At 38.5% G+C, this 21,028-nt stretch overlaps 1 protein-coding gene across 9 annotated transcripts in view; it reads right to left on the bottom strand.

Moving 5' to 3' along the window:
• Nucleotides 1-21,028, bottom strand: part of LOC139724336 (cGMP-specific 3',5'-cyclic phosphodiesterase-like) — a 178,622-nt gene that overhangs the window by 150,416 nt on the left and 7,178 nt on the right. For all 9 annotated transcript variants that reach the window (XM_071635482.1, XM_071635483.1, XM_071635481.1 and 6 more), the window contains exon 2: nucleotides 19,378-19,567. In XM_071635482.1, coding sequence (XP_071491583.1) covers nucleotides 19,378-19,567 — 190 coding nt within the window. The remainder of the gene's footprint in view (nucleotides 1-19,377; nucleotides 19,568-21,028) is intronic.

The following is a 21,028-nucleotide window of genomic DNA, read 5'->3' as shown; positions in this document are numbered from 1 at the left end:
CAAACATGGTACATGTGTCATGCACATCGTACTCATGAGTGTACAGTACGATCTTTGCTGTCATACATGGCAGAGGGCGTCTCGCGTATTGACGCATGTCAGACTGGAAGGTTCATTACGAAAAATAAGAAAAACATCAACAAGTGTAGCAGAGGGATCATACGGCGAGACGTACGGTGCGTACGGTAATTACACTCACTGTTGTTTCGCCCGGAGGGATTACCAGTAACATGTGTGTCTCTTGTACCATGCTTGTATGCACAGTGCTAGCCTTTTGCAAAAGGCAGCTCGCTATAATTTCAGCACACGCACACAGAGAGCAATGGACTTGCACACACAGCGCGCAACGGGCAAGCGCGTTACGATCCGATCGCTGTGTGCACGCGAGTCCTTTGCAAAAGCCTCTCAATAGCTCTGCAGCAGCTGCTGCCTTTGCCAAAGGCTTGCTAGCTAGCTAGCTAGCTACAGTGTAGCTATGCTATCCTAGCTGGCCTCGTGAAATGAAGAGCAAACGAACGACACGGATATAGGCATGCATGCTTCACACATCGTTCATATTTACGGTGACAGTGTCGATCCTACTCCGTATTTTACAGCTTTTGTCTATGGCCATATTGATACTAGTACATTGATAAGTTTACGGTATTGGTAATTTAGTAATGATACCTGTACATCGCGTATTCCAGCTACTAGGTTGGCTGTTGGTAGCTTGGTAGACTGACATCGGTAGCATACAGCAGTGCTGTTACAGCTGTTGTCTATGGCCAGATAGATACATCGTTACTGCACAAGGCCGATCGTAAGTTTATCTCATATTTGCAGCTTTTGTGTGTGTCCCGATTGAAAGATCGCTCATTTATCCGTAAGTTTTAGTGATTGCTTACCTTCCAAACGTCGATGGGCATACATGGCCCCAAGTTGGCCTTATAAAATTGGGTGTACATGACGGATTTTTTTCCGTGATTCGACTGTACCCGTGTATACGACGCACCCCCGATTTTCAATGTTTTCTGAGTAAAAAATAGTGCGTCTTATACACGGAACTTTACGGTACAATGGCGGCCCTCTGCATAATCGCTTCTCAACTACAATTGTTATTGTAATCCCTGCTGCATAGCCATGCATACTACATATTATATCATTAATTTCCTATTATATCATTGTTCATGCAAGTCAAACGACACTGTTTTAAAAAACAATTTACTTTGCATATTTCCCACATGTTCATGATTATGTGATTTATGTATGTGATTTGTAGAAAAATAAAGTATCTATCTATCTATAGCATGCTTAGCCTGCGATACACACCAATTTTTACATTCTACTCATCAACATTATACCTCTTCTTGAATATACACCCACCAAAAATAATTGGAATTATTTCTGGATTGATGCGACCTATAGATCCTACATTGCCTCGATCTAAGAATGAGACTGTATGGGAGGAACTTGCCAAGATATAATTCATCTAAACAATTCCTTGCTACTGGGGATTCAAATGCGTACAAATCAACCTTTGATGATGCCATGACCACAATTTTGTCCCTCTTGGGCACAAGTACTAAGGCATGAAACAGGCAAACCAAGCTCAAACTTAATTATTCTCTGCAGAGAATGATTTATGGTTTACATGGTGCATTAATCTCAAACAATGAATGACGAATGTGGTGCATTATCATGAATTGCATCAAACACCCAGCCATCATTCAACAAGGATGATCCTGACAAATGCCCCGACGACACAGGAGGATCATTGGATTATACTTTTGATGGATAATCCCCATTACCAGCTCCTAAGACCTGCATTTTGCATCTCGTACCCACAAACATCCTTCATACAATGTTTAGAAATCCAGGTGTGCAAAAGCACATAACATTATAAACATAAGACTAGAAATGTCGCTATGGCGACTGGTATGCCTCCGCCATAATGCATGATTCTCCTAATAGGTCTAGAGAGTACCTGTGGACAATGTGTGATTACATTTTCACAAAATTGGCAAAAAATGACAAGTTTGCCACAAATGTGTTGAATGCTCACCTTCCTTGACCTAGGTTTAATTGGATGAATAGGTGAGCATGTATTTGGGGATTTAAGGACTTTAACTTGACTTTGACCCATTCATACATTTATGTATTGAGTAATTTTCAAGGTATGGAGAAAAAATGCAATTTCTGTATTGAATAGTAAATTGTTACCATTTTCATCTGGCCTTTGACCCTATAATTCAGAAGATAATCACTTTCAGGTAGAACAAGCATAAATATGTAGTAAGTTTCAAGAGAACTTGAGCCACTTCCGAGATATGGAGGAAAAAGTTAGTTCAGCACTTTCACTTGATCTTTGGCCTTTTGACCTTCGAGGCAAAAAAAAGAAAAAGAAAAAAACAACTTTCCAGAGAATTTCTATTAGGTTACACAAGCATACACCAAGTGTACAAAAAAAAAATAATCCTGTTGGCATTGCATTAACATGAGGGAAATAGTAAAATTTTGAAGTGTTGCACTTGACCTTTGACCCCATGAACCCTACATTCTCTAGATAATCACTGCCAGTCAGTACATGTATATACTATGTTCCATGAAGATACCTTGAACAATTTTCCAAGGTACGGAAAAAAAAAAGAAGTTTTAATATGTTTACTTGACCTTTTGACCTTTGACCTCATGACCCAAACTTTCATCAGAGAATTTTAATAGGGTAATACATGTATACACTAAGTTTCAACAAAATATCTTCAGGCATTGCATAGATATGGTGGAAATAGTGAAATTTTATGTATTTGACCTTGACCTTTTAACCTTTGACCTTGAGCATGTGCACCCAAAAGTTGATAGGCACAACTTCACCCCCTAATACACATACATGCCAAGTTTTATTAGGATACCTCAACAGGTTTTGATAGTTACCTTGTCCACAAAATTCATTACGGACGGACGGAAGGACGGACGGACGGACAACCCGAAAACATAATGCCTCCGGCACCACTTTGTGGCGGAGGCATAAAAAATCCTTCAAACATCCTTCATTTGAATAATATCTAATTGACATAAATTTGCACAACCTCTTCACTCAAATAGGCACCAGAAAATATATGCATATCATGGAGAAAGTTTAGTCAGGATTTCGATAATCAATCAGTTTTTCCCTATCTTTCTCTGTAAAGAACTGACAATCAAAAAACAAAAAATCGTTGTTTTATTTCCTTACATTTTTTTAGCCGATATGTCAGAAAATATTGCCAGGAATCTACTCTAAAGCTTTGAACAAAAAATGTTTTGCTGCCATATGAATACTTTTTTTATTAATGTGCACATCATGTATCATCATATAAATTCTATAATCAAGTCATCAACTCATCTTGTACTTGTTCTTCAGCTATATGTTTCATATCTAAAAGGTCTCAAATATTTTAATATGAAAGAGTTAATGGGTATCACACTCACCTGAGTGTGACAATGTTCCCTTTTGTGCACTGTCTGGTTTCTGAACGGTATACTGTAAAAGTGGAAATTTTCGCGGTGTTGAAATTTTCGCGCATTTCACGCAACCACAAACTAGCGCGAAAATAAAAGCATGCGAATATTTTTGCTTGCCGTATGTTTCTGTACTTGGTGTCTTGATTCCGCGGAATTAAAAACACGCGAAACTCTTCTCACCCGGCCAAGCGCGAAAAAATTAGTCGAGCGAAAATATCCACTTTTACAGTACTTGATAGGTATAGATAGGGGTACAACATGCGTTTCAGGGAGAATGTAATAAAATTGTAATGTTAGCTCCACCACTATTTCCTGTCACCTTGAATTTTAATATTCATCACTGAGCACCTTATCATGGGACCTACATGAATAAGACATGATGAACCATTATGAAACAGCTAGGTTGTCATATTTATGGATTAAACAAGGTAAGCTACACTGTATAGAACAAGTTCACAACTCAACAAAATAACGCATCATGTGAAAACCGCTAATTGAACCAGAATAACAACATATAATATGAGAACTACCAACGGAAGCTACGTGTAGCAATTTCTAACTTTGAACGTGTCCAAAGTTCAGAACGGCTAGCGCCATCTGTCAATGTCTAAGGTACATACATCTGCAAACCAACAAAACAAAACAAAACAAATCAAAAAGTTCAAGAAAGATACGCCTTCATTTTTCAGATGGAATCACCTAACGGTGTAGTGAGACAGTAGATTTAGTGGCATATGCTTTGATAAAATGACTTTTTCTGCAAATCAACTCACAGTTTGTTTGTGAAGTGCAAAAAATCAAAACTCTTTCCATGTTCACTATCCTAGAGCTATCCCATGAACAAAGCTATTCTTTTTCAATGAGACACATACATACAAAACAAAATGAATTACACCCTGTTTGGATACACAACACGAGAATATTAAAAGTCGGTCATATTTTTGGCATGGCCTCATCCTTTCATCCCCTTTCTGTAATAAAAAAAGACCCTCTCTCTCTCTCTCTCTCCCTCTCTCTGAGATGAATTATGACAACCTTTCAATGATCGAGTCAAGGGTGAACCCAATGCTAATCTTCAGGCTCTAGAAGGAAGATCATGGAATCTTGCTCAGTCATACATACATGTGTAGCTGTCAATACTAGAGAAGGAGAAAAAAAAAGTGATCTTTCATTAGACCTACACCCTTATTTCCTTAAATTCTGCCATTTCTCTATGCAGCTACATGTACTTCACATGAGAGCTGGTGATAATAATCGTGCTTATAAAGTGAGACCAGAAATAAACCTAGTCATAACTTATAACAGTGAATTGAACAGTGTACAATGAACAGAGTACTACGGACAAATGTATAACCCCGGTAGAATTTATCCTATCAGAAAATAAATACCTTACTATGCTTCAATCACACTTCACTCAAAAAAAGGGGCACTAGATTAGGTATCACCTGTTATCACCTTCAAAGAGGCAAATAGCTTCACACCTCCCTGCTTGAAATAGTTTTCACCTAATTACCAAAAATACAGTGTCACATCAATTGTAGATAAGACATGTAAGAACCTTAAATCAAATGTGCAAAGAGTGTAGCTTGCCTTGTTAAATTATAAACACCTTGAAATAAGTGCAATACACAGTCAGTGCTGGGATAAGGTGGTTTATTTTGTTGTTGTTGTTTTTTTTCCAACTGAATGGGATGCAGCTCTAGATATTTGCTATTTCAAAATGTTTTTAAAGAGAATGACCTGACTGCATATTCCTACAAAAAAAAAAAAAAAAAAAATATATATATATATATATAATAATAATAACAATTCTGGCCCACTTTCCTGAAACTTCTTGATAAAGAACAGTGTTACTCTCTGAATTGAGCTGATGTAAATTGAGTTTCTCACTGCATACATAATCTGTACCCTGATATCAAGAGTTTTCATAGCATAAGCCCTGCCAAGCAGTGCAATACTGTAAAAGTGGTTTCTTTCGCGGTGGTTTTATTTTCGCGCTTTTCGCGCTTTGAGGTTGAACCGCGAATTTAATATCACGTGAAAATGTTTTGAACTCGTCGCTTGTTACAACGCTATCATTACCGACCGCGAATTTAAACACACGCGAAAAAGTCGGCACCGATGGAAACCGCGAAAGTTTCTGTACGCGAAAGAAACCACTTTTACAGTATATTACATGGTAGATAAGCAAAAACAAAGACCTGCACATCGATATGCACAACATAAATCAATACAGAAGATATTATTTAAGTACACATCTTTGGAAAAAAGAACACATCGGTCGTATATATCCAAAAACTTGGTACTTCACAACACAACACCATGCTTGCAAGACATCCATTAATGAATGAATGACTCTCTGTATCATTCAAGGTTAAAAAGAATTACTGCAAACCTTGCAACCACATGCAAGTGAACAAAAGTATGGAGTCAACATTAGTTCCCCCAAGTGGGGATTACTTGTGTAATCCTGTTGAACAGATCTCTTGTACAAATGGAGCAGTGTCAACACAGGCTCGCTGCCTAGCAGGCTTATCAGAGCCATAAAGATTTCTTGCATAATTGGTAAGATACAAATCCCATTGGTGCTAAAAGAGAGACACACATGCACGCATGTATGTTTGACCAGGAAGGACTACAGGGCTGGTAATTCCATGCACGAACATACATTGTAATGGGAACCATTTGCGTGCCATATGACACAAGCTTGCACTACTTTTTAACATAACTTTGATGATTTTATTTTCCGTATAAAAACAACAACGACTGGATGGCCCATATTCAGATGTTGGCATCGCTGGTCTTCCATGGGATCCAGAACATGGAATTTATACAAATACAATATGATATTGTGACATACATAACTTGTAAACATGGAGATATATGAAATACATATATTGGGAGAAAGAAAAAAACAACAACAACATCACATATTACAGCTGATACAAGCAAATAACAAAAGAATAGGATACAAGGTAAAGAGAAGGGGAAAAATAATACTAGCCTGTACTAATTCAAATAATTCAGTAATAACTCTTTTTCATCCACAGCAAAAAAAAAAAATTAAATCAACGGGCAGTGACCTTGAACTACCTTTGGGACCATAGGAAAACAATTTTACTTCACCTTGTGCCACAGCTCAAATTTTAGTATGACTACTGAAACCCAACAGCTATGCTCTTAACAGTCTGAATATTTGCCTCTCAAGATTTAATAGAATGAACTACTCCTTTAAAGTTGTTTCAAGAAGTCTACTTTACAATCAATTTTACTGTATTTAGGTCACACATCTTTCTTTGCCTGCAAATTCATTGATCATGCAAGTTGGTTGCAACCATCATCTACAGTATACGCTTTCCTTGATCACGTACCAACCATTATTTTAAGCATGTGCATCCATTCTCTCAAGTTAAATCTCAAGCACAATGACAACTGCATCATTATATCAGCCTGTTTGAGATTTAAAGTAATGCAACTATTCCTTAGCTATTACTAGTCTTTAAAATGTTTGCAGAATTTCCCAAGGAAAGTCACATCACCATCAATTTTTGCAGAACACTGATTTCATAGTTTAGCATATCATGCATCTTTAAAGAGCAGTAATGTCCTTCAATGACAAATATCGCGCAAGAATGCGCCCCTTACAGTATCATTATTGCTCCCATGCTCAGCTCATTACAGTTATGCCAGAAATTCAGACATTTCAGGCAGAGTGTTTCCTTGACAACCATATCTAATTACAAAGTTACACAAGTTGCTGGTACACGGTGCATGTACATGTACATATAGATGCTTTACTGGTGAACCAGGAGACAGTCATGCCCGTAGCTGATCGCTAGACTCTGCATAATACTATAGTAATGCTCTTCATCATTCCGCCGCATCCAAATCATCATGGTTCATCTAATTCTGGATTTCAAATCCCAGAGGGTTGAGACATAGTAATTGTATCTTTAAAAAAGAAATAAGCTCCAATCACTCCAGTTTTTCATAAGCTTAAAACACCTCAACTGTGACAAAGCCTAGTTTGCCTGGAAGTTGGCGTTTATTTGATTTCATTGAACATTACCCAAAACAAAATTAATTGGAACATCCTGAAATCATCTATTATCATTTATTATTCATTTATTCTGTTTTGTTTACTTTATCCTGCAAACTTTGCTGATGTATTCTACAAACATTGCTGTGCATTCACTCAATCCACAGTTGGGTTTCCTTCTCCCTTAAAATGAAGATCTGTTAAAAAAAAAAAAAAGATGAAGGTGCATGGTTATCCCAAATCATTACGAAGGTGCGGCATCACACCAATGCAGCTTCAAGTTCTACTGATGTAGAGTTATGGTGATGGTACTTGTTAGAGTAGACTGACTGAATTTGCAGGCCCACATCAACAACACTGGGCTACAAGATGATACATTATTAGATTGAACACAAGGCAGTGATTTCTGTGCATTTTCACTGTATTAGATATCTAGAATTGTTCCATGTACAGAACAATAACCCAAATGTATTACACACAGATGAATCATTAGTCACACTATTGCATCAATCATGAAATTATTCCAGTTGTCCACATCTTCTTCTTGCTTCATGATATTAGGGAATTTTGTTTTTTGCAGAGTCCAAAATTAGGGGTATTAGTATCCACTTTGCATTTAAGGCAGCATACCTCTAGTACCAGAGGTTTAAGCACTGAAGAGAGATACAACACTAAAAAATAAACAATAAAAAATGTATTACAAAGTTTAACACAACACCTTCCCCCCCCCCCCAAAAAAAAAAGAATCATATCACTTTTAAACACTTTAATAATAATTACCAATTAAGTTATTGATTTTGAAAAATCTGTCTGAGAGAGACATGGAGGTGATGAACCTAACACATTTAGCATTAATACAAAAGCAATATTATACTAGTACTGCCACTCTATCACTGACATTTTGAGCTTTGACAAGCATACTAGGCGACCCGGGTTACAATGTATATAAAATGGTACTCGGTATTGTAATTCACGGCAAAGGAAACTTACCACCCAGTTATGGGGCTGATTGATTAACTGTCATTAACATTGATTGACTTAATGATAATTGATACTTAAGTGGAATCCTACCAGAGAGACTCTTGGTATTCTATGAAAGCCGTGAAACAACACAGGTCACTAAGAAAAACCAGTGGCCAAATTGGTTTGACAGCGAAGGAGACTTGATCATTGCAATATTGGCAAGTCAGCCTATAGATACAGCATTCTCTGCACCATAATACGGTTTAGTCTAGTGATGTGTGTCACTTCTTATTTTACATTCTGCTCATTGGAGTATGACGATATACTGTAAAAGTGGTTTCTTTCGCGTACAGATACTTTCGCAGTTTCCATCGGTGTCAACTTTTTCATGTGTGTTTAAATTCGCGGTCGGCAAAATCTGTGAATTCACAGTCGGCAAAAACTGTTTTATTTTGCACATGAAAACCCAAACTATAATCCAATTATTACCCACGCCGATGAAAATCGGCAGGGGGTTATGTAAAGGGTTCCGTATGTTTGTTTGTTTGTTTGTTTGTTTGTTTGTTTGTTTGTTTGTTTTTTTGTTTGTTTGTTTGTTTGTTTGTTTGTTTGTTTGTTTGTTTGTTTGTTTGTATGTTTGTTTGTTTGTTTGTTTGTTTGTTTGTTTGTTTGTGTTAGTGACCATTCCGAAAATTTCCCGTTTCTCACTTTGCGATTTTCCGCTACCATACGAAGACATAAACTCCCCAACGATCCGACTTCGCTGCTCAAATGTTCGTAAGAATTCCGAAATTTATGTTTAGGCCTATTTGAGGGACTATGTCCTTCTAGATTTATGAAAGTTCGTTCTCCGTCATCACAAACTGGCCCGTATTTTGATGATTTTTCAAATCAACATTGATTGTTTTTTTCGTTGGAGGAGCATTTTGCTCGGTCGCAGTCACACTGCACGATATGCGCGCTCAATGTCAATGCGTGTGCAAGGCCGCTGAAAATGCATCGCGCTCTACACTGTTGGTGCAAAATTGCACCGGGGACGTTGCGGCGCTCGTTGGTGGCCGAATACTGGTGCAGTAGACATTTGCATTCAACCCTTGCATTGAATAATTCCCGTAGACACTAATCATAGGGGTAATTGCCTAGGGGGTACGTAAATTTTGTTTTTCTTTTTTGCTTTTGTGGATACCATCAAAGATCGTACACTCATACGACCTTTGATATTTGATGATTTTTCAAATTAACATTGATTGTTTTTTTCGTTGGAGGAGCATTTTGCTCGGTCGCAGTCACACTGCACGATATGCGTGCTCAATGTCAATGCGTGTGCAAGGCCGCTGAAAATGCATCGCGCTCTACACTGTTGGTGCAAAATTGCACCGGGGACGTTGCGGCGCTCGTTGGTGGCCGAATACTGGTGCAGTAGACATTTGCATTCAACCCTTGCATTGAATAATTCCCGTAGACACTAATCATAGGGGTAATTGCCTAGGGGGTACGTAAATTTTGTTTTTCTTTTTTGCTTTTGTGGATACCATCAAAGATCGTACACTCATACGACCTTTGATATCATCACACTCTCGGCTTGCTATAATCAAAATATCCCGCAAGAAAACGGCGTATTTCTCGATTTTTAGCGCTTTTTCCGCGACCCGTCGCGTAGACAATACTCTTAAAACTGGACTTAATTCGCGCGCGCTTGGAAAAGTTCCGATTCTGCACTTTTGACGGTGGAATTTGGGATTTTCGATGGATTTTTGGAGGAGACTTAAGGACTTTCCTGTACGTGAATGAGTGTTAATACCGTATGTGTAATTATGTGATTTGCATGTGATGTGACTGTAGAACCAAAGATCGTACACTTCAGTGTACGATCTTTGGTAGAACTCACTGGCTGGTGATAAAGCACACTGGCAATTAAGTGGCCGAATTCTGGTAGATGACCGAATGCACATTATGTTTACCCCGACTTTGTACTTAGGCGTGGGTCTGCCGCCTTTGACGGCCCCTCTCTAGTTCTTTTATTTATTAAATAGAAATTAAATAGAAATTAAAATTAAATGCAGGCTTACCTAAAATCCCGTCTCTCGAGTACTTTTGAACATGCTTGTACCTACTTGCGCGGTATATCGCTGTGTGTGTGTTGACCACCAATACACTCACTGCGCGGAATCTTCGTGCGTGCATGTGCACAATAGTGTTGTAACAAGCGGTAATTTTGTGCGAATTTTCAAAACATTTTCACATGATGTTAAAATTCATGGTTCAATCTCAAAGCGCGTAAATAAAACCACTTTTACAGTATTGGTATCATCAAATTTTCCCAGAAACACATTTCTATGTGTCTCTGCTGAAGATCATTCTTAATTTGTCATTGCTCATTTATTTGTAAGATGAAACTAAATTAATTCCTTCAATCGAATTTAAGAGAAATGCCATTCTGGTCTTTGTGGCATGCAACGTAACAAATCAATCAGGAAGGCAATTTCACTGTGCAAGTAATATGGTATGCCATTTACAATACTTGACTAACATTACGCTAACTTTTGTTGATCTACCATTGTATCACATTTAAAGGGCTGTACAGTACTGGTTGAGGTGAGGATTCAGGTTTATAAAATTTTTTGGTGACATAATAAGAAACCTCTTATGAAATATGAAAGAGCACGTAATTTCGAGAAGGATTAAATGTTTATTTGATGAAAATTGGCCTTGAAATGGCTGAGATATCCAAAAAAGTGATCCTAATAAAATTGACAGGCCACGACTTTCATTAGGATCTCTTTGTTTTTAATACCTTGTTTTCAGATATCTCAGTCATTTCAAAACCGATTGTCATCAAATAAACTTTTGATTCCCCATAAAATTGTATGCTCATTAATATTTCATAGAGCTGAATCCTCTCCTCAATCAGAACTGTACAGTCCCTTTAATATTACTCAAAATACCCTTCTCTTTATCTTTGTAAATGTTAATTACCCTAGAACACATTGCACAGGTCTATGTCGACAAGCCACACACATGGACTCACTGCATACAGGCATTAAACCATTGACTGACCTTGGCACAATGGCAATCCAATTAAATGGACAACGCTTCATTGAATAAAATGTCATCTCAAATTACCAGGTACATGTATATAAAATAAAATTTGGACAACAACTGTGTTCCTAGTTGCGTGCACTATGGAAACAAAACAAGAGACTTGCACATGAAAAAGATAATGTGCGGTAGTGGTATTCACACCGATGTAAAATAAGCATGATACAAATCTCAAGATTTGCGCTGCAATCCAAATCATGATTTTTGCCTGTGCACCTGGTATAAGACAAGAGACCCGCGGGTCTAGCGCTCACCTGAGTATCGCAAGTTCACCTTTCACGCAGTCACTAATCTAAATTATTCACAGCTCTACCAAAATTTGACGAGGCATTCTCAAGTGGAAGATGAAAATGTACAATAAGGGCCCAATTTTTTCAAGATTCCTTAATTTGGGGGAATTGGGGCCCCCTGGGGCCCTCTGGGTGGGGCATGGTGCCCAGTTTGATAAATTGAGATCCTGACCACCTAGGGATGCTACCTGCCAAGTTTGACAAAAATCCATCATGAGGTTTTCAGGAAGAAGATGAAAATGTACAATTCAGGCCCCTATTTGGACCCTTCCCCCCCTACCCCCAAGAGGGGCACCCCTGGATCTCCTATGAACAAACTTGAAACTACAGTCATTAATGTACTCACTCATAGTATTATCTCAGCTCTATAACTTCTGATTCTAGAGAAGATTTTTAAAGATTCCTTCATTTGGGGGGTTTGGGCCCCCTGGGGGCCCCCTGGGTGGGGCATGGTGCCCATTTTAACAAATTGAGATCCTAACCCCCTAGGGATGCTACCTGCCAAGTTTGGTGAAAATGGGTCATGGGGTTCTCAAGAAGAAGATAAAAATGTACAATTTAGGCCCCATTAGGACCCCTCCTCACCCCCCCCTCCCCCCCCCCCCCCCCCCCCCGGGTCCCAAGGGGGGCACCCCTGATTCTGCCATGAACAAACTTGAAACTACAGTCATCAATGTGCTAACTCATAGTATTAACCTAGCTCTATCACTTCTGGTTCTAGAGAAGAAGATTTTTGCGGATTCCTTAATTTTGGGGGGTTTGGGCCCCCTGGGGGCCCCCTGGGTGGGTCATGGTGCCCATTTTAACAAATGGAGTTCCTAACCCCCTAGGGATGCTACCTGCCAAGTTTGGTGAAAATGGGTCATGGAGTTCTCAAGAAGAAGATGAAAATGTACAATTTAGGCCCCATTAGAACCCTTCCCCACCCCCCTCCCCTGGGTCCCAAGGGGGGCACCCCTGATTCTGCCATGAACAAACTTGAAACTACAGTCATCAATGTACTAACTCATAGTATTAACTTAGCTCTATCACTTCTGGTTCTAGAGAAGAAGATTTTTACAGATTCCTTAATTTTGGGGGGTTTGGGCCCCCCTGGGGGCCCCCTGGGTGGGGCATGGTGCCCATTTTAACAAATTGAGTTCCTAACCCCCTAGGGATGCTACCTGCCAAGTTTGATGAAAATCGGTCATGGGGTTTTCAAGAAGAAGATGAAAATGTAAAAAGTTTACGCACGACGCACGACGGACGACGCACGACGCACGACGGACGACAAATCTCACTAACAGTGTGATCAGGGGTGGTATTCTGAGCCTGTTTTATCTTGTTTTAAGTCTGTTGTAACGAATCAGTATTCTGAACACCGTTTTTACTCTGTTGTTTTAAATTTCTGTTGTAACTGTTTCATCTCATGCTCTAACACTGATTTAATCATGCAAACTTATTTCTATTAAAAAAGTATGAGAAAAGACAAAAAGAGTCATTCTTTGATTCCAAACGATCATGCATCCAGAATTTCAAGAGATTCTGTAAACCTCGCAAAACTCCATAACAAAACATAAAGATATCAAAATCTTTCCAGAATTATGTTTAGGAATGATTTTCTTTCTGACAATGATAAATTCCTATAGATTTGCATTGTCAAAACAACAGGCCTCGAATTACCCGGGAGGCAAAAGGCAATTTGCCGCAATGCCTCTCTCAAAATTACCATGCTTACTGCAACTTTTCCTTGCTGCCCTTAAAAAATTTTGAGAGAGAGTGCCCCTAAAACCAAAAATTGCCTGTCCCTAAAACTGGCAAAATTCGAGGCCTGAAACAAGTTACATTCAGATGGTGATCCTTAACTTCAAGCTAACTTCAAGGACGAGCTCTTGCCCTAACTATGACGCATGTCCACACAATGAAGCTTATCATTGATTGTAGCTAAGCATCGATGATAGAAGCTTCTGCCCTCCATAAATACGAGCTAGTCCCACTTGACAATTAAACCAGAAAACCAGAAGTTTAAGATGACCCCAGTACGAGGGGCAGTGTACAATTTGCATTCGGGAGGTTGACCTGAAAGTGAAAGTGAATGGGGGTTTACAGAGAGGTCACGCTTACCTTCGAGTTAGTCGATTTTCGTGTCCACACGATGCTTAACTTCATGTGGGGACCAACTTAGGCTCGTGGATAGACCGTTAACCCTGAGAAATCTTGTGGTTCTCATCATCCGAGTTAACTTCAAGTTAGCTTGTACCTTTGAGTGCGTCTACAGTTAACTACATGCTTTACTTCACCATCAAAGATAGCTTAACTTGAAGTTAAGGATCTCCATCTGAAGGTTAAACTATAGTTATATTTACCAAGTGTTGTTTAACAAACAGAGGTTCACCTATACACTGGGTGTATTTGGGGGGCTGGGATTAGTAGAGCAATTCAATTCTTTCTTTTTTTTTCTCTCTCTCTTTGAAAAGATCACTTTGAAACCTAAAAAGGAATAACCAATTTCCCTCTTGACCTATCTCAAACCATGAATTACTTCTCAGTCTTTCTATTCTTCACTGTGTAGATGTCCTTCTTGCAATCTGATATATCCCTTTGGAATGATTTTGATAAAGAATTACTTAGTATGAGTGAAAACATTGCAGGATCTGCTCTAAATGTTTCAACCATGAATATGTCAGTCAGAGCCCAATGTTATGGTAACCAGGGCACCGTTTCATAAAACTTACAAGTTACGATAGTTGTTATAAGCTACTGAAATCCTTGCACCTGATTGGCTGAGAGCAAATTTGACATAAAAATGCGGCAGTTGTTGCTGATATGACAAGTTTTATGAAACAGGACCCAGGTCAACTCATACATTAGCAGTTACAATGTTGTGTTTGTGAATACGTTTACATGGCAAAGATTTGCTAATTTACATTTAAAGCCTTACAATCGTGGCGAGTGGTTTGTGCAGCACGGAGACGAACACAACACGCTGCCTCCCCCCATTCTGTATCAAATGTCGTGACACCGAATGAGAATAGCGCTGGCTCAATGGGTCAGCGAAGAACACTGAGACTCGTAACCTCCTGACCCAAAATGGCTGTTCGAGCCACGAGAGCTTCCGAATGGATGCACACTCTCAATTCAATTCAATTCAATTCAATTTATTTGTTTATTTATTTGTTTATTTGTTTATTTATTTGTCTCAGTGCGCATGTGCATGAAGAGAGGCCAAAAGAGCCACGCGTCTTCAGGCCTCTCTCCTCCAATCAGCGCAATGTTTGTGTATGATGCGTGGACACACACGCACACACACACACACGTGTCTCAGTGGCAGCATTGTCCCACACGTTTATGGATATAGCACCGAGTCTGGCATTGCGCAATTGCATGTACAAACTTCGGTCATTCGGGAGTTTACGAAATAACGTACCATTAGGGGTGAGGATCATCCGACTTTAAATCAGTTCACACTACCTGTACGGTATCTAGCTCCAAAATTAAAAGAGTACACAACAAGGACACACAGACAGGCAGAAGCACACACACACACACACACACATTAACAAATCACGACTGAGGTTGCACGGTTTTAATTGTAGTGCAACAATGGACATTACTGCTTCACACTTACATGAAAGCAGGGCAGTGGTGCATGACTCACTGAGTTGCGTACAATACTCCCCACCCCATCCCCCCCCCCCCCCCCCCCCCCCCCCAAAAAAAAGGCACAGCTGAGCTGTACGAGATACAGGCCTGGACATCTGGTCAGATATCATACCCTACAGGTAAGGGTAGAGAATTACTTTTCTTTTGTTTTTTTTTTTTTGGGGGGGGGTATTATGTAGCTTGTATTCTGTTATGGCTATTCTGAAACTTCATAAGATTTTTTTTTTTTTTTAATCCTTGATGAACATTTCACAAACTAAATAGGCTATCTTTCAGAAATGGGCCATAGAATTAGTAAAAATGTTTACTATAAGATTTATTTGAATATCATAGTCAGGTACTGTACTTCACAGCAGCAATATGCCAGCACACCACCAACTGATAGGCCTAATAGCATGATGAAACTTTACACTATTTCCATTTAAGCATACATAAGTTCTGTCACAAATTTGTGTTCTCTTGCTTAACCTCACCTGGAAATTACAGCTAGATTAACGAAAGCCATGCAATCTGAATCTCTAATCGTATGCACAGTAGCTCACATCTCACATTCAATACTATACCTGTAATTATCTTTAAACTTGCAAATACAGTCAACACACTCCCTGCAAAATGTAGTTTAAATGTCAAAAAATAAAGGGAGTTTAAATCTAGTCTAGCATGCAAATTTCATTTTTCAATAAAACATGTTTAATAGCGATTATGCCAACAGAAATATACTAATTTTGTACGTTGAATGCATGCTGACATGTACATTGTACATGAAGTATGGGCACAGTACACCTATTTCGTGCTAGTTTTATTTCATGATCAACAGCTAAACCACAGATTTTGAATTCAACTACCTTTGTGTGCTTGGGTCAATATGGCTACTTCATTCCCAACATGAATGAAACTGTTACCTGCCACACTCAGTGGTCAATGCATACATCATGTACCAAGCTCATACAATGTATTAAATCTCAGAGACAGTGCAAGCTAGCCTCCCAGATGTTACAAACTGAATTTTTAGTATGTTTACAACATATGCTTTAGCATCACTTCAAAGACCTGTGAGTCTTCAAATGTGCCCTTAAGCACTGCACATTTGCAGCATGCCCTTTGCAGTAAATGCATGATTCAGTGAAATATGAGCTTGTGGGACTGCTAGGTGTCCACTTTAGCTGAGAGAACATCATCAACAGACCGACAGTCATCCGGCCACTGCAGTTTGCACACCACAAAGGCACTGAAACCTACAGGCGGCACTAACATGTGGAGAGAAGCTACCCAACAGCTCACGCAGCCACAGTTATTAACCTAATCTACAGCACATAAAGCATGCTATGAGCATTATACTTCCTTAATGCTATTACCTTAAATAGATGATGCCTACTACACCTGCATTCGTCCATTCTAAAAGATGTGCATAGTGTGTTGCAAAGTGTTCATGTTCTTTGCAGCTCATGCACTAATGCTGTGTTGTTGTCTAAGCAAGATAGAAATTAACAAACCGTAACAGCAAATATGATTTTATCAACCTTCCTACAGAAGGGTCACTGCTTAGAAATAATGAATGCCATTTTGATCGCTCAAGACTTAAAATTTGATACACCATTGTATATACTTTTCTTATAAAAACACAATGATAAAACCAATGATTACAGTTTTATGATTTCAACTTTACATGAGCAATATTAAGTTCAGACTTGTCACCTCTTCCTTATGAAATTTCAATAGAGCCATTCAAACTGCCACAACAACAAAAATTGTGACATTTCAGCAAAACTGCCAGGCAGATGTGAAAGCCACTTGAAACAGCGCTGATAACAATTGCCTAGTGTAGCGTAATATTTTTTGCTTCACACGAGTTTTTTTTACGTGAACCCTGCCAATTGAAAACTAGCAATTTTTTTAACATGACTGCCACTCAATAAAGGATTTGTCCCATGGCCACAAGTTACATGCACATTATACAGCTAACCAGTCACCCTATTGTTACATCAGTTAAGCAGATTGCCAAGTCAATTGTGCATGCTTGTTAAGGTGGCAAAAACTTGGGTTTTTCACCAGTATAACGCAACTTAATAATTTTCATAGCAAGTGTGAATGGAAAGGTTAAGTATAATCCTGATCATTAATATTGTTATACTTCCAAATATGAATGGTAAAACACTATTTTTTTCTATCAATGATCTTATAAAATATTGCAATTCTGTTTGTTTACTTTTTAACAATTACTCTCATTGTTTTGTGGGTACTCTTTGAAGAAAAATGTACATGGGGGATATGCACTTTGTGATCCTGAATCTATGTTGTTTTGAAGTATGTTGCAAAAATATGAGTATATCAAGAGAATGTGAACATAAACAAGGAAAGGGGAAAAGGGGGATCATGAAGAAGATAACGTTTAGGGCAAAGTACTACATTATGTCATTGAAGAATATGTGGGGAACATGGCTACTTAGCATTAACGGTGGAAGGTAGAAAGCATCATGGCTTTTCGAAGGATAGGGGAAAAAGGGCACCACGTAAATTACAGCAGGTTGGCATTTACCCTCCCATGTAATTCATTCTCGTAGTGTACACAGTATAACAAGGTAGCTATTGTTATGGATGGCACAGAAGTGTGTTAATGAACGCAATTTTATAATTTGTCCTTGTGCTCCCATGTGACTTAGTAATTGCACTCCAACTATGTCAATTCTTCTCATAACATATTTTCTGCATTTCTGCACCTGAGACTGCATCAGAGTCCAAACAGAAGTTGTCTGGGAAAAACAAAATTTTTAGTTTATGCAATATGCCACATCAACTTTATTTTTAAAAAATTAATAAAAAATAGCGGGGCATGCACACTCTGCCACAGACACTCCTTATTATCTCTCTTAGTGCTTTTCTTTCTTTTAAAAAAAAAAATGATAAGTCCATATATGTAGGGCTCCTTTTTGCACATGTAGTACTCAGGTAGTGTGCATTCAACCTGTTTCATCTTGTAATGTCATTCCCATCTCTCAACCTGTCTATAACATGGAGCCTACTTCAAGTTTTTCAGTTTTCTATCAATCTGCATTAACTATGTCTTCGACTTCAAGGTACAAACCCTCTTTGTTCCTACATTGTATTTGTTCTCACTCATTTATTTTTTATTTATTTATTTATAAATTTATTGTAATTGTTTGGGGGTGGGGGATTTTCTTTGTGACAGTTTTTGTTTTACATAGATCATGCCATCTTACTTTTCTCCTGTCCACCTCTTCAGTCCAAATTATTCAATGTGCAGGCATTCTTCATATTCTCTTCACTGATACCTTATATCCTCCATGTGTCAGTACATTTGGTGTCAGAACTGAATAGCTGAATCATATATATATATGCAGTTTACAGTTTTCAGTATGCCCAGCTGACTAGTACCAGTAAAATATCAACATTGCTACAGGAAGTGTGATGCAGTGATATAACGCTTATTCACATAAATGCGTACAAGAATATAAAGTTTGAACCACTGTCTTGTTTGATTTAAAGCAGAGTTCAATCACAGCAAAAGATTCTCACTTATCTGAAGCTTAACTAAACATTAACAGAACTATCAAATCTTTTTGTTTAGCTCATACATTCAAATGATCTGGACAAACAAAGCTTATTCTCCAAGGAAGGAGCTCTTTGGCAATTGATGTTCAATGACCCAAGTATGACACCCTCCCTCTGATCCTTTGTGACCACGAACACTTGATAAATATGCAATGATGCACAATGTGACATACACACATCAAACCTCACTTTTTATTCATACACACACACACACACACACACACACAAAGTCTTCAGTATTGATACACATAAACAAGTACATCACAGTTTTGTATGACTTAAAAAGTGGTTTACCTCATAAGCATTCTTGATGTTGACCGTCTCCTTGGTCTGAGCCACATGGCCAGCGATGCCCTGACCAAATGGGATATGGATCTCATCATCCTCAGTGTGCAGTGAATCCTCCACAGTTGAATTTTCATTTACATCGAACAGCTTGGACACCAGAAATCGTTTGTCCTTTGTACCCCGGGCAAGGAACAGGCTGAAGGGACAACAAAAATCAAGAAATCCCTATTAATTGCAAATCATGAAACATATCCCAGGACAAACAAGCAAAACAATAATATCGAACAAATAGAAAGAGAAAATTAATTCAAAGGAATTAGCTGCAGTAAATATAAAAATTTATGTAAAATTATAAATAATGCTCCCAGACATTAAATTTTTGTTTTTCATACAACAGTGCACAATGCTTATTATCAATGCTGATCTCCCTTCTCTCAGGATACTAATTGTACCTTGATGAATGATCTTTATACCCCTATCTCACTAGAAAGGCCATCATGGCAATCATGGCAATCTACAAAAAATTGACAAAGTGTGGCAGAATCGCCCTCCATCTCCAGTTTTGGCCTGCATGCCAATTACACCACGGCTTTTGTACAGTCAAACTGCACTGAAGCCGATAGTGTTACGGTAATAATGCGATGCTGCCGCATTGTTGCCTCTTTTCTAGGCTGACAAGATGCACTGCTTCTGCGATCAGACCGATCATATTGTGACATTCGTCCACTTAACAAGACCTCACTACAATGGGCACAACTGTAATGCGTTAATGCCAGGTTCATGCTACGATTTCAAACAATCAGAATACATTTGGGCTTATACATGATTCAATTCTTCAGTCAGATGTAGGTGTCAAACCAACATGGATGTGCAGAATATGGTTTCACTCCTATATCTAATAGCATTCTCAAATGCCAGTTAGAACTTGGTGTGGAATTGCTGTTTGTTAAGTCATCCATTCAATTAAGAAGGTAAAATATTTGTGCAATAAAGAACCAGCCTACAAGCAAACTACAAATCATATCAGACACAGAGCCATTTTCATGAAGATATTTGAAGTGATTGCAACTTAAACTACAGTTAAAGGACAAGTCCACCTTCTAGTGTGGATTGAGTGAATGCAGCAATATTAGTAGAACACATCAGTGAGAGTTTGAGGAAAATCGAACAATCCTTTAAAAAGTTATGAATTTTTGACGTTTCTGCGCCATCACTGCTGGATGAGAAGACTGCTACAGTGTATGATGTCACATGCGTTGAACAATATAAGGAAAATATATAAAGAGAATTCCGCAAAATTTAATTTTTTGAAAAAAGTACATATTCCCTTGACTCATTACTGACGTATGTTATGGGTAATATTATTTCCCCTTCCTTCAAAAAGAGGCAAGTCAAGTGTTCTTTTATTATGTGAGAAAAGTGAAAACATGTTTAGTTTTCTTTATACTGTATTACACATGTATGTGACATCACAAGCTGTAGTAATGTCCTTATCCTGCAGTGACTGCACAGAAACTTCAAAAATTCATAACTTTTGAATGAACTAGATGATTTTCCTCAAACTTTCACTGATGTGCTCTACTGAAATTGCTGCATTCTCTCAATCCTTATGTATATGAAGGGGGACTTGTCCTTTAGCCTGTCTATAGTTTCCACC

This window comes from Diadema antillarum, unplaced genomic scaffold, assembly GCF_040938485.1.
Source record: "Diadema antillarum isolate AM-2024a unplaced genomic scaffold, OU_Dant_1.0 scf00000211, whole genome shotgun sequence".
In the NCBI taxonomy this organism is placed as follows: domain Eukaryota; kingdom Metazoa; phylum Echinodermata; class Echinoidea; order Diadematoida; family Diadematidae; genus Diadema; species Diadema antillarum.
Note: the sequence above shows the minus strand (reverse complement) of the source record. Positions and strands in the feature narration are given on the sequence as shown.